The sequence below is a fragment of the Schistocerca nitens genome, chromosome 1 (assembly GCF_023898315.1).
Source record: "Schistocerca nitens isolate TAMUIC-IGC-003100 chromosome 1, iqSchNite1.1, whole genome shotgun sequence".
Lineage (NCBI taxonomy): Eukaryota > Metazoa > Arthropoda > Insecta > Orthoptera > Acrididae > Schistocerca > Schistocerca nitens.
The window spans coordinates 1192035512-1192050934 of NC_064614.1; the positions used below are offsets into that span (position 1 = coordinate 1192035512).

General features: G+C 40.2%; 1 protein-coding gene across 2 annotated transcripts in view; it reads left to right on the forward strand.

Annotated features, from left to right (window-relative positions):
- The window catches only part of LOC126200863 (rhotekin-like), a 501233-nt gene extending 497295 nt beyond the window's left edge, over positions 1–3938 (forward strand). For both annotated transcript variants that reach the window (XM_049936743.1, XM_049936741.1), the window contains exon 9: positions 1688–3938. In XM_049936743.1, coding sequence (XP_049792700.1) covers positions 1688–1884 — 197 coding nt within the window. In that variant the 3' untranslated portion in view covers positions 1885–3938. The remainder of the gene's footprint in view (positions 1–1687) is intronic.
- The last annotated feature ends 11485 nt before the right edge of the window (positions 3939–15423 follow it).

Consider the following 15423-nt stretch of genomic DNA (forward strand, 5'->3'; position numbering starts at 1 on the left):
GGAATATAAAAGATATGATCTATACAATTGCCAAAGTTTGGGAAGAAAAGCCGGCATCAATGCTTGAAAAAATGTTGCCACAAACTGTGGCTGGAAGTGAATGAAATTAAAGATGAAACCTCAAATGAAATGGGTGAAGAGAATTAAGATGAAACAGATCGTGCAACAAGTGATGAAAGTCAAGACACTCCAAGGATTTTGTGGCATTTGCAAACTTTACAACTGGGCATTGAGCCCAGTGGCATGAGTGAGTGGATCAGTACAGCTGAAGTTCACTGCACAATGGGAGAATAATTAACTGATGATCAAATCATTGGTGCTGTAAATTGGAGAACCAATGATAATGATAAAGCTGGTGATGGTAATGAAGACAATGAACCTATGGCTCAAGTATCGCATACAGTTAGTAAAAAAAAGCGTTTGGTATAACCTTCCAGTAAATTGAATGAGCCATACGTCCACCCAAAAGGCATTTTGTGGATAGATAATGGTGGAACATGGTGGCAAAATCAAGGTTGTTGGTTGCTAAGCAGAAGCTCATTACAGATCTTTTTTGTCCTGATTAACACTTTTTATCAAGTAATCTCATGTTTTAATTAGTTAATTACAAATTAGTTGTGTGTCTCTAATAGGATATGGACAGCTGTTAAACTTTCACTTACAGTAGCAATATAGTTACTGTAAGATATAGGTGTATTTTAGACTACAGACACTACTTTACAGTACACTTTTGTATAAGAATTTTTAGTGTGTTGACCTTATCTTTTTTGTTTTGTTACTAACTAAAACTGTTCTTCTGACAATCCGGCCTTTTTTGCATTCTGACCATGCTCTCGGCCCCGTAGGGGATGGATTAGCGGAGTTCTATAGTACTTTTATTTATTTCCTTGCTTTCTGTCTTGTATAAGTTTGAGGTTTTGATTTGTAAAATTTAACTTAAGGCAATTTTCTGTTCTTTATTTGTTCTCAGATGTGATCATGGTCGCTTAGTCAACTGATAAAAGTTGTCACATTTTAATGTTTTATAATGTACATGATCTAGACAATTATAAAAAAAATTAAAATTAATACCTCAAGTCTTCCTCAAATTAATCCCGTGATTCATGAAGTTATATTTCACTTGAAGAAGGGATGATTGAGAATAATTGTTTGCATGAACTTAGTTACGAGTTCATAGTATAGCAGGCTGTGATAAACAGACCGATTTCCCCCCCCCCCCCCTAATTTATGTAGAAATTTAGTGGCTTAGTAGGCAGAATATGTGATTGCACTTTCATCAGATGTCTATTCTCTTCATGCTTCCACTTCATATTGTTATTCTGATAACTGATGATGATATGATGCAATGCTTGCATATTTTGTTCCACTGCATCAAAACTCCGAACAGCTACTGGAACCTGGTGCAGTGCTGCATGATATCTAATTGTTTTTTCTTGCTCTAGTAGATAAGTATAATTATAATGTCCTCACAATTCATAAAAAACACAACACACTTTTGTAGATCAGCTGCCTTTTTCTTTCGTTATTACTTGTGTACTAAAGACCAAGAAAATATAACTTCCTTTTACAGGAAACAGTTTCAGTACTTTGTTCTTGCTGTATCTTGTGGATATAAATTATGTTTTGACCATTTACTGCTGGCTCTCACGATCTGGCCAGAAAGTAATTAATGTGCTCGCTTTTGCAGAGTCGGTGAGCTCAACAGATTACCATCGACCTACCGTACAAGAAATATTTGGTATGACGCCATCCACAAGTCTTAGTTCTTGTGCATCATCATCATCCTCACCAACTTTCCGGGAGCGATCTCTGAGTTCCGGTGCCAGTGCCAAAGGCAACACAGTACGAGGCAACTGGCCCTTCTCACGTAACAATCAAGACTGATGGCAGCCACAAAATGGGCCTGTCAGTCCTCCATTCCCAGTATTTCTGTCTTTCTACAAAATGTTGAAGAGAGGGTGTAAACTGTTCAAAATTGTAGCGTGTTTTTCATGCCAGAAGAAATTATTCCTTTTTTTCAGTTTTGTTACCTGATTTTTCTAGACTTTGTAGTTTTATGTATTCACACTTATGAGTAATACTTGCCACCAGCAGCAACGCTTATTGTATGACTGCACTTTTGTCATTTTACTGATAAATGTATGCAGTACTTCATTTGATTTTGTTATACAAGTTGATAGGCATGTACCTTTTTTACTGTATTATATTAAGTTGTTGTAGATAGTTTTTTTTTCATTGTACAATATTTTATTTAAATGTCGCAATGCAGACAAAATGCAAATAGAAGAGTTGTACTATAATTAATGGGATGAGACTGCATTCTCTGTGAATCTGCTGCAGTTACTGTGTGTCTACAGCAGTATGTTCTAATTTACCGAAGCTGGCAAGAATGCCAATTATGTGAGATTTTATTTGTTACTGCCATGTGCAGAAGAAAGGTCTGACAGTCAGTACGCAGTCGATTACTGTATTTGGGTGTGATGGATGTTCAAAGTGTCACACAATAAATACTTGAAATTCTTTGCATCATAGGTAGCTGTTTTGTGAACATTTTAATATTATAATACTGATTTTGAACAGTGTCAGATGACTAAATTCACACCCAGTTGTTAGGATTTTACTTGTGCTTTAGATAGGCTGTAAGCCAATTAGCTGCAATTCTGTAGCAGGCAGGAGTTAAAACCACAAGAATAGGTAGAATTGTTTCCTGCTATGAACAGCAGAGCAGAAAGAAATGGACAAAGCAAATTTGGATCTTCAGATTCATCATAAGAATTACTGTGTCATCTTTTATACCTCAGCATGTAATTAATGTTCATAGTGGCAGTGTACATTGTTTCTCTGTAGTACTGTTTGTAAAGAAATATGTTATTTATAGAATTTCCATTTTATAAACAGTTTGACATCTATTTTATAATTCCTTCCTTCATGTGTGTTGTATAGGAAAAAAATCAAAAAGTCAAGTATTTATTTTCTTTTTTCCCGATTTTTGAAATGTATGTCAAACGTCTGTGGAACAGAGGTTCTTATTTAATATCTAGAGATAAAGTAGATTATTTTGTACTTGGAGAAGTAATTATTTTGTGGATTATCCTGTGCATGTGTAGCTTTCCAATACTGCCTTCATGAAGTTGCACCAACTCTGTGTATGGGTAAGACATTCAGATGCCACCCATTACAGTTGTGATAATTGAGACAAAAATCTAAATTCTGATTGATGAAAATAAACTTTTATTTCTACATTATCTGTGAACGTTAGTGGATGAGGTATGAATGATTGAACATACCATTTTCTGCTGGCGTAAGATGAACCTTAAACACACATTTTTTTTTGATCATCACGTAATGTGCACTTCAAGAGTGATAGAGGAGATTAGCTTTTAAGGGCACACAATGTGTGATGCCATTGTTGAAGTCACTGAAAAGTTATTTTAAGATCTATATTTGCTCATTGTAGATGATCATTTGATTGCTGTATAGAGACTGTATTTTTAAAGTATAATTAAAATTAAAACTAAAATTTCAATGGATTTTTGTATCTCAAAGCAAATACAAATGCAATAAATTCTCATCACAAAGCACATACTTAATGCTGAGGTACTTTTCATATTGTTTAGCTACAAACTGTGTTGGTTATTATGTCCAGCATGATAGAATAATTTAATATTATTGGACAAATTGCTCATTATTGTCAACTAATGTGTCCGTTTAATGTGATCATAGTCTTACCCTAAATTGTCATCATATGTGGTTAAGATCTACATCTGTTTCTGTAAATTGTGTGCAACCATTCCTATGAGTCATACTGTTTGTTCCCTTCTTTATAAATTCATCTACAATTTTAAGATTATGTACAAATAGTTTAGCTTGGATCAAAACATTTGACAGAAATTGTAATAAAGTTCTGTAAAAAAATTAAATAGATTTATTATAGCTGACTGACATTGTTTTAGTCTTTCACATGCTTTTATCAGAAAACTTAATGCTCCATTTCCCAGAAATCTATAAGAAAATATAGAGAAAAATATACTACATCTTACATTATTTTGTGTATTTATAGATTAAATTAAACCAACAAATATAAAATGATCTTCATTCTCTGATAGAAAATGGAGCATGAATGTGAGAGATTTCTTCAAGCACAAAACCATTTTAATGTTATTGTTAAATCCCAATATAGCTCTGAAGTAGATTAATAGTGAGATCGTCCTCCTTCCTTTAAAGAAGAATAAATTTGTAACAAATTATAGAGTGTTAAATGATACCTTTCATTAGGGTACTACTGGGATCATTGCAATGTTGGAGGCCATTAAATGGTAAGCACGTTGATTTGAGAGACTGATTATCTTGTAAGAAAGCACTGGAAGCAAACCATCTTCAGTGACTGTCAGAGAGTAAATTGGAAGGAAGAAATGTGACAGTTTTCAGTATCACTGGTATTTTGACATAATTTGTGTGTCATGTTTGGGCCATGAGGAATCTTTTTGTGGAATGTTTTGAACACAAGTAATCAAATTTAGCTCCCAAATGAGTCGTGTGGTTTTGCAGAGATAACTACTTTTGCAGTTTCGTCACATGACATTAAAGCAGTATGTATGTTGACTGACCATATGAAGTGCATCCTTCCTGATATTTAATTTAGAATGGAGACTTTGAAGGATGGCATGTTGCCAGTTCTGTGCTTTTAGTAAGTCATAAAACAAATGGCAAACCAAGTCAGTGTGTCGACTGAAGAGTAATATGAACACATTTTCCAGACCCAAATCTGGGTCATATTAAAAAATGTTGACACTGGAAAAAAGATAATAAATGCAAAATATCACTAATTTGTTACAAAAATTTATATTTTATTTGTAATTTCTAAGATGAAGCATGAGCAGATGTACTGTATTTATCAGTGCTGTGAATCTTCTTCAGAATATCTGTATTATTCAACAGCATGAACAAAAAAAATTATTAGTTTCATCACAATTCACTCTGAAACTTCCTGGCAGATTAAAACTGTGTGCCCGACCGAGACTCGAACTCGGGACCTTTGTCTTTTGCAGGCAAGTGCTCTACCATCTGAGCTACCGAAGCACGACTCACGCCTGGTCCTCACAGCTTTACTTCTGCCAGTATCTCGTCTCCTACCTTCCAAACTTTCACTCTATTCACTAACATAGCTTCGATAGTTTCTAAAGCAAAGTGTGTTTTGTCCCAGACCTGGTTCATTTACTATTCATGTGGGGAAATACCCTTTCAGTGGTAGCATTAGTGCTAGGAAGGCAGGAAAGAAACTCTGCGAACTTGAGTAAATTTGAAAACTGAATGTGATTATGGCTGAAATGAAAAATCGTTTCAACCCATCTTTGAGCTGGCAAAGTGTTGTTAACAAATGTAACTGATACTGGTGAAATAATATCTAATTTGGGATAAATCATTTCATAATTGTTAAACACAAGACAAATTGGTGTCCCGAATGATGTCTGAAATATTATTTGGCTTGGCTGTTTACCGGGAGTATGTAACCAATGAAATTAAATATGTCATGCCTGTGTAATGGAGATATGGGTCAAAGCTATCTTCCAGCAAAAATTAAAAATTTACATGGACTGCATTACACTAAAGATGACTTGGGCCTCAGAGCCTTATGGGTGGATATTGTACCCAATAATTAGGACATGGGTCATGTTGGACAAACTAGTATCATTATGTACAACAGCCCAACCATATAAACTTAGGCACCTTAAACTTGTGTGGCTATATCAAAACAAATGGTTGATTGTCCTGAAACCAAGAGTAAAGTAAAAACAAAGGCTATGAAATAAATTAGGCAAAACACAAGAAGAGATTCAAAATGTGGAAACTATTTGATCTAAAGTTAAAAAAGGCAAGATGGCATGGAGGAAAAACCAAAGAGAGGGGGGGGGGGAGGAGGAGGAGGAGGAGGAGGAGAAGAAGAAGAAGAAGAAATTGTTAGAAATGAGGAAAACATCTCATAGTAAAAGAATGAAAGAAACATGAGCACAAAAGAAGGCCAACCTAAGCTTCCAAGCACATTGTACAGTTGTAATTGGATAGAAAAAAAATCTACTGACCAAGTGGTGGCAGAACACACAAATAAAAGAAAGCTACATTCAGGCCTGCTATTCCTTCTTCCAGCAGAAGGGTTGAAGAGGAAGGAAGAGGGGTGAAGGAAAAGAAATGGAGAGGTCTACGAAAAGGGGTACATTTTGGGCAAGTCACCCAGAACTGCAGGTCAAGGGAGACTTACCTGACAGGATAAGAAGGAAAGACTGATTGTTGGGGACTGCATTGGATGAGATTTGAAAACCTGAGAGCTTAAAGGTGAAGACAGGGTAATATGCAAGACAGAGATTACTGTTCAAACGTCATGCATGAGTTAATAAGAGTGAAAAGCTAAGTGCGTTGTAAGTAATAGAGGTGGAAGGGGAGCAATAAAAAATAGATGGGTAGGACAATGAAAGATGTAGAAAACTAAATTAAAGTGAAGAAAAGAGTAGTTATTATGAAGAAATGCTGAGATGGAAGAAATTAATGTAAATTAAGACCAGGTGGGTGGCGAGAACCAAGGACGCGCTGTAGCTCTACTTCCCACCTGCGGAGTGCTGAGAAACTGGTGTCTGGTGGTAGAATCCAGAAGGTACATGTGGTGAGACAGGCACCGAGTCATGACTGACGTGCTGTAGAGCATGCTCTGTAACAGGATATTGTGTGTTGCCAGTATACACCCCCTGCCTGTTCCCATTCATCCTAATTTATAATTTGGTGGTAGTCATGCCGATGTAAAAGGCTGCACGGTGTTTACGGAACATCTGGTATATGACATGTCATTTCATAAGTGGCTCTCCCTATGATAGTATATGTTTTGCCAGTTAGAGGGCTGGTATAGACGGTGGTAGGAGGGCACATATGGCAAGTCTTGCAGTGGGGAGCCATAGGGTAGAGAGATGGGTGCAGAAGGAAACTGGAAATATTGCTTTGCAACCCAGTCCCAAAACATTTCCAACAGCAAATCTGACATTGAACCCTGCCTTGAACAGTTGTGACAACAATCCCAACTTGATCCACCACCATTACCTCAGAATCATCCCTTACAAGTCTTCCAAGAATTCCTCACATCCAGCATTGCTTCACAATCCTTCCTCAGGTTACTACATCGTCACCCTAACCTGTCCTCTGTAGAGCACCGGGCTCTAAGTTCCCTAAAAGCTGATGACTCCATCGTTATCTTCCCAGTGGACAAAGGATTTAGCACTGTGGTACTTGACCGAAGGGAGTATATTAGTGAAGGTCTACGCTTGCTGTCTGACACCTCTACATATAGTGCCTGCCATAAAGATCCAATCCCTGTGATTCAAATTGGCGTGCAGTTCTTCCTTAAAACCTCAGACTTCTCTCAAGGACTAACACCTCAATCCATAGAACTTCTCACCCTACCCAGACAACACCCACCTACCTTTTACCTTATTCCTAAGATCCACAAACCTCGTCATCCTGGTTGTCCTATTGTTGCTGGTTTCAAAGCCACCTGCAACCTATAGTACAAAGACTTCCCTGCTATACAAAGATACCAACTATTTCCTAGATCTGAAATTCCTGCTCATCCCTCTCCCACTACACAACTTGTTGGTTACCATTGATGCCACCTCACTCTATACCAACATCCCCCATGTACACGGTATGTCTGCTGCTGAACATTTGCTCAGTCAGCACCTACCTGGTTCCAAACTTATGACATCCTTCCTACTCATCTTAATCAACTTTATACTGACCAACAACTACTTCAGCTTTGAGGTGCAGACATACAAACAGATCAGGGATATGGCCATGGGAACCAGGATGGCCCCTTTCTATGTCAACCTTTTCATGGGTCACTTGGAGGGGGCTTTCCTGGGATTCATAAGTCTATAGCCCGTGGTTTGGTTTGGATACATAAATGACATCTTTACCATATGGACTCATGGTCGGGCTAACCTATTAAAATTCCTGGAATCTTTGAGTACCTTCTCCCAATTAAATTTCATGTGGTCCTATTACAAATCCCATGCCACTTTCCGAGATGATGATCTCGTCCTCACACAGGGCCAGTTACACACTTCTGTCCACATTAAACCTACTAACAAACACATTACTTATATTCTGACAGTTGCCATCCTTTCCATGTCACACGTTCCCTCCCATACGGTCTTGGCATTCGAGGCAAATGTATTTGTTCAGATGCAGACTCTTTACAGTAATAGACCACTATTCTCACCTCAGCCTTTACTGAACGTAATTATTGCACCTGTCTAGTTCAGAAGCAGATCCAGGATTGCCACAAGTTCTGGAAATTGGGGAATATCAGGGAATTTCAAATGTATCAGGGGAAAAAAAAGGCAACACTGGCAAAATCTCGTTTTTGTCTCAGTAGCATGAAATTGTTGACTGAGATGTCATGCTGTGTCGCTGGCTGGGCACTTCCTGACTCTCTCATTCTTACTGCTTCTCCCCTTCCTATCCCTCCCCTCAGCTTGCAGTCAGTGCTGCCACCATACTTGCTGCTAGCCTAGCAGCTGCCGATGAGAGGCAGGGTGGCATGAGGAGTGGTTTGTTTGGATGTGGTTCTCAGAGCTTGTTGATGCAGGGGCCGGAGACCATGGTCATGTGTGCATGAGTTGTGTCTGAGTGATAGTGTGAATGTGTGTGCACTCTCATTTTCTGACAAAGGCTATGGCCAAAAATTTAGTTGTGAGAGTGTGATTCTTTTTTCTATGTGCCTGTATGTAGCTCAGCAATCATCTTTATGGTGAGTTGCTACCTATCCTCTTTAGTATTGATTCTCAGGGTATCTTTACCCACTCCATCCATGTCTCCTCACCAAGAAAGAAACTATTTGTTCCAAAAGCTATGAAGTGTATCAAATTGTTCGTCATAAAGGTCAGGCCAGTATTTTGTCCCTCATTAACCCAATTTTAAAAGAAAATTGTGAAAATATGTTAATAAAACCAGTAATGTCTGTGTACACACATCTCCTGTGTACTTCTGGTCACTGGAACACGATGTGCCGAGGTTTTGGTAAGTACTGCTACTGTTTGTCAGTGCAGTGTTGTAGCTTTCATTTTGGCTCTCTCAACATTGTTGCAATGATTTGAAACAAATAAGCGCAGTAAGGCAAATCGTATTTATGTCCTTGATGACAGTTGCAATGTAACGGATGATATTATATTCAAATAACGGACTACTAAGATCAATGAATTCTTTCTAACGGTAACTGAATACACATGGCAACAAAATGACAATAAGAAGTGTATCCATCAGACTTACTTAACCAAGTGTTGCAGCCTCCATAACCAGATGTCAGTTTTGCCAAATCATCTATTGGGTAGATCACAAAAATATTACGTCAATGAAAAGCAACTCTTCTAAGATGGAATTTAAACCAAAGTACTGAAATCTTGTGCTAATGTACTAGTGCCCCATGGCCTTCTTTACCATTGATAAATCAAGATGAAAGACTGAAATATGCATTTATAAAAGCAGAGAAGAGCAATTGACCATTAATTATACTGGTCAACAAACAGATTTTTATTGTGCGTTTGTTTCTAGGTGGATGAGTTTACCTAGTTTTAAGACGCTAAATTCAGATATACAATTAGATTTTCTCTGTCACATCACATTTTTCAGATAAAAAATAATAACAAAATTAAATTGATTTTATTTCTAATGTGTGGTGAAGATTAATAAAACCAAAGTATATAATTTAGGGGTGGAGGGCACCACTCGCCGTGTTGTACCATAATTTTGATACAGTCACAGAAGGAGATATTGCTCATCACCACCCCAACTATTTATAGTGCACCGTGGAAAACACTATGAGAGAAGAACACTGTAACATTGATTATGATTAGGGACAAGAACACACACATTGATTGACAAATACTCAACTTTGTACAAAATGGCTCAGGCAGCAGATCCTGAAGCTCAACCACTGTTTCAGTAGCTAATACACAGTTCTTATTCCATGAGAATATTCACTAAAGATGGGCTGGTGTGGACTCGCTAGAAGCAGATGGCGCAGCATGAAGCACACAAGTAGAAGGCAGTGTTCTTGGTACTTGAGCTGACATGGCCCTGTCCACTCTGCTGTGGCACTGGTGCACATCACTTCTCTGGTGGTGCCACTGCTGAAACTTCTTGGTGCCTTAATCTCTGGTCTATATGTCATCTCTGGAATGCGTTGTCAACCTATCGACGCATGTGGTACTGCCTTGTGGTGTGTGCTGTGCTTACAGCACCACACTCCTCACCTCCAAATCTCCTGGTCTTGGTCGTGTATGGTTGTGGGGCGAACTGACAGTGAGGGGAGGTCTGGGTGCAGGCACTGCAGATGGGACAGAAACCAGGACTCAAGCTGCCGACAGGCTCCCATTCACTCCTTGGCATTGACACTGAGAAAACCACAGGGAAGACACCCAGCTACATCCAAGACCGGAGTCTCAACTGCTGGATGACCCCCATTGGAGAGGAGGGTCGTATGGCACAGATGTGTCACCCATGGTGACATTGTGTGCTATGATGATGGCATCGGGGAGGAGGGCATGTCACCTCCATGGGAATTGCCTCGGGCTGAGATGCCATCTGGCTCATGGGCCCATGGCTCACGGACGTGATCCAAGCTCCTGGCTGCATATTGAATCTATAAAACGAGACACAGTGGCAGGATCATGCAGTCTCATAGGACAAATCTGCTTCAGTGGTGTATTATGAGCAGGGGAAGAAACCAAGAACATGTTGAGCCCAAGGACACGCAAAATGGTCCTCTGTTGCCATCGCTGACTGGGTCAGAAGGCCCTGACGAATGCTGCATCCTGGATCTGAAAATGAGAATCTTTGTAATGACTGGCACTCATCATTGGTGGGTGCAGCGGATGAAACAGGTTGCAATGTCAGCAGCTGTGCAGGAGTTCGGCCGGGAATATCCATTTTGAGGCATCACACGGTAGGTGGACGGGAGCAATTGCAAGGCTTGCTCATGAGAGTGAGTTCCTCAGAATTTACTCACCTGCATCTCGAATGTTCACACTAAATGTTCAGCTTCATCATTTGATTGTGTGTGGAATGGTGTTAAGGCCACAGGTTCAACATCATTGCAAAATTGTTCAAACTCCTGTGAGGTGAACTGCTGTCCGTTATCACACTCTACTACTTCTGGCAAGCCCTTGCTGCAAAAAACTGAAGTGAGTGTTCAGATAGTACTGGCCAACATTGTAGAGTTCATTAGTTCAACAAAGGGAAAACTACTGAAGGCATCCACTACAATAAGCCATTGTGTGTTCCAGAAAGGTCCACCAAAATCAATGGGGATGTGTTTCTGTGGACCACTAGGGTGTGGTTAGTCAGAAAAGTGTTTAGGTGGAGCCGCCTGTTGCTCCATGGAAGTGGTGCATTGTGACTTCATGTCTTCAGTCTGGGTGTGCATCCCTGGCCGAGCATAATGGCTTTGAGTGAATAGCTTTGTCCTCACGATACCCCAGTGTCCCTGATCCAACAACCTTAAAGCATCCTGCTGAAGGTTGTGTGAGATGGTGACCCAGGCCTGGTCATTCTTAGTGTGTAACAGTAAAACACCACGCTGTACTGACAACGCTAGACAGTGACTGAAGTATTGACATTTTTCCAGCCGAACAATGTCTTTCATTCTTCTTGGCCGCCCTGTGCATATGTAACTCAGCACTACGCTTAAATCTGCACCCGCAGCTGTCTCCTGTGCTATGCAACTGAAGTCTATGGGAAAACTGTTAACTGCAGAAGCGTCCGTAGTATCTATTTCACAACACAATGCTTTGGAGGAGTCGAACTGATCATCATTGTACACTGGTAACCTTGATAACCCATCGGTGTTGGAAAGTTGAGCACTAGGGCATACAGGATTTCATAGTTGTAGTTCGACAACAATAAAGAACATCATTGCAATTTCTGCACTGTGTGTGTTGGAACAGGCTAGGTTGGGTGGAACAGTGAAGTGAGTGGCTTATGATCCATGAGTGAGTAGGTAATGATGGAACTTGGTTACACCATAAATGATCACCTCCACTCCTTTTTCAATCTGACTAATTTACCAGAGTCTTAGCCAGAAGTTTGGAAGCAAATGCTATTCAACGATCCGTTGATCCAGCACAACGTGGCAAAGTGGTGCCTAGATCAGTAGCAAAAGAATAACATAGGCACTTCAATATCATATTTATCTGCCGACACCAGGCAAGCAACTTTCCAGTAAAATCTCTCCCCTGTATGGGAATATACATAATGGATGTACGAGTACAGGTTGTAGACACATGGTAGATGACATATGGAAGTTTAAGTATGGCCAGTCAACAGATGAGGTCGACCTGTATGCTTTTGTGTTGTACGTGTCCCTTCCCATTTCCACTTCACTATCACATCAGAAACAGTGGACCTAGGGATGTTTAGGAGTGTGGAAATCTAGTGTACAGACGTATGACACAAGTGCCACCCAATCACCTGACCACATTTGAAGTCAGTGAGTTCCGCAGAGCACCTCATTCTGTTTTCTCACGATGTCTAATGATTACTGAGATCGCTGATTGGAGTCCATGGCAGTAGGTGGTAGCACAATCCACATAATATGAAAACATTTGTTTTTGGGGGTGTCCAGATACTTTTGATCACATAGTGTATGATCAGCCACCTGCTGACAGATGAATTCTTCCACTAAATGTTGCAAGTGCTTGGGTATTCTGTACGGCTTCCTATAAACTGGGGGGGGGGGGGGGGGGAAGGGGGGGGAGAGATTTTATGATGAGTAATAGATGTTGCTGGTAATGGTCCACTAGGATTGAACACATCATATTAACAAAATCTCCATATCTGGCTTATCTTTCCTTTTAAATTCTTCACCTTCTTGTGTAATGCAGATGTATTGATGGTTTTCATTGGTTGTGGTGTCCACTTGATGTAACCAAATTGTCCTCATATAGGATGTCCAAGTTAGCAATAACTAAACCCTTTGGGCAGATCCACTTTGTTAGAGTCAAAATTATGTCCACTGACCAGAACCTTTTCTACATATGTGCCACACTTTACGCACAAAACAATGTAAGGTATCCAATTTGTCAGTGTACGCCAACAGCTCTGTTATACACAACACCTCATTCAGTACATCAGTACCCATACTCACACAGAGTAATTTTCTTGTGCCTCCCTACACTTTATCATGCAAATTGAAATTTGATCAATTTTATGCAGTTTATTCTGTTCAACCTTCATGGTAGGTGAACCTGGTGACAATGTATCACTTGCAGTTGTCATTCGCAGCTGGAGCAACATCCCACTGAGTTCAATAGTATACTGTGAAATATCAATTTCTGCTTGATGAGAATTCATGAAATTCAGCCCTTTGATTGCTCAGTATCTCTCACTGACATTCCTTGGTCTAATACAGAAATTGAGCAATGCTGATCCCAATGATTTCATGTCATGTCCATGTAACCAACTGTATATCGTGGGGAGCTCAGACCATTCCTACTCAGGAGGTCCAGACTAATTACCAACAGATAAGTCCTCCTCCCACGAGCCATGAACCTTTCCGTTGGTGGGGAGGCTTGTGTGCTGCCTCAGTGATACACATAGCCGTATAGTAGGTTCAGTCACAATGGAGGGGTATCTGTTGAGAGGCCAGACAACAGAACATTTACGGGTAGCAAAAATAATGAAGACGCATGTGCATTTCTGGTAAAACAGGGTTCCAAGTTTTACTTAGTGGGCACCCATTATCACAGTTAATTTGACAGATCCTTTTAAAATGCAATTCCAGTAATGTGAGGTGTTTGCAACCACTTGTGTCTCATTCTGTAGCATCCTTAATCCCTTTGTAAGACAGTGCTCAGCCACCGCAGGTTTGTCAGGTTGTAATAATTGTGTATGGCAATGATGTTCAACAAATATGTCATGGGCAGTATGAATAGTTTGGCCAACATACATTTTACCACATCCACATGATATTTTGTAAATGCCAGGCTTCCTCAAACCCAAATCATCCTTAATAGAGCCAAGAGCTGCTGTGGGCAGACTACATCTGATTTCATATTTCTTTAAAACCCTACAGATTTTGGCAGACACATTCCAAGCATATAGAAAGAAAGCCACTGAACTAAAAGTGTCTTCAGCAGGCTTAGGTAGTGGTCCAACTCAAAAGCATGTCAAACCTGTCAGTACAGATAGCTGTTATGATTAAAGATGTCCATAAGATATTGCAGCTCGTGTGGTAAATTCTCAGCCTCTGAGATAGCATATCCTCTTTTGACCAAGGTCCATAGAATTCCTGTACGTTGAAATGATGGATGACAGCTGGTAGCATGTAAATACCTATCAGTCCAAGAGTTCCATCATCTTTTTTATAAACCAGTACATCCAAAAGGGGAACTTCTCCTCCTCAATTTCCATTGTGAATTTGATGTTAGAATGAAGACACGTGGCCAAACAAGCAACACATCATCAACACACCTGGGGGGGGGGGGGGGGGGGGGGGACACGATGTAAGCTTCAAAACAGATGTTTTAAGGATCATATCCTCAAAGTCCCCCACCCCCTCCCCCCATGAACCATGGAACTTGCCGTTGGGCAGCTTGTGTGCCTCAGCGATACAGATAGATGTACCGTAGATGCAACCGCAATGAAGGGGTATCTGTAAAGAGGCCCGACAAGTGTGTGATCCCTGAAGAGAGGCAGCAGCTTTTTCAGTAATTGCAGGGGCAACAGTCTGGATAATTGATTGATCTGGCCTGGTAACATCAACCAAAAAGGCCTTACTGTGCTGTTACTGTGAACGTCTGAAAGCAGGGGAAACTACAGCCATAATTTTTTCTGAGGGCAAGCAGCTTTACTGTATGGTTAAATGATGATGGTGGCCCCTTGGGTAAGACATTCCGGAGGTAGAATAGTCCCCCATTCCGGTCTTTAGGTGGGAACTACTTGGGAGGATGTAGTTATTGGGAGAAAAAAAACTGGCGTTATACGGATCAGAGAGTGCAATGTCAGATCCCTTAATCGGACAGGTAAGTTAGAATTTTTAAAATGCGAAATGGATAAGTTAAAGTTAGATACAGTGGGGATTGGTGAAGCTTGGTGGCAGGAGGAACATAGGTAATGTAGGAGTAGGTTTAATAATGAATCAAAAAATGGGAACATGGGTAAGCTACTATGAAGAGCATATTGTACGCATTATTGTAGCCAAGATAGACAGGAAGCCCACGCCTACCATTGTAGTAGTAGTTTATATGCCAATTAACTCTGCAGATTATTGTAACTGCAACCGGGACAATCGCGGGGTAGAAATGATGGAATGTGCAGCGGGACCCGCGGAGAGGCCCGCGAACAACAACACAACAGGAGAGGACGGACACAACTAAAGAAGGACAG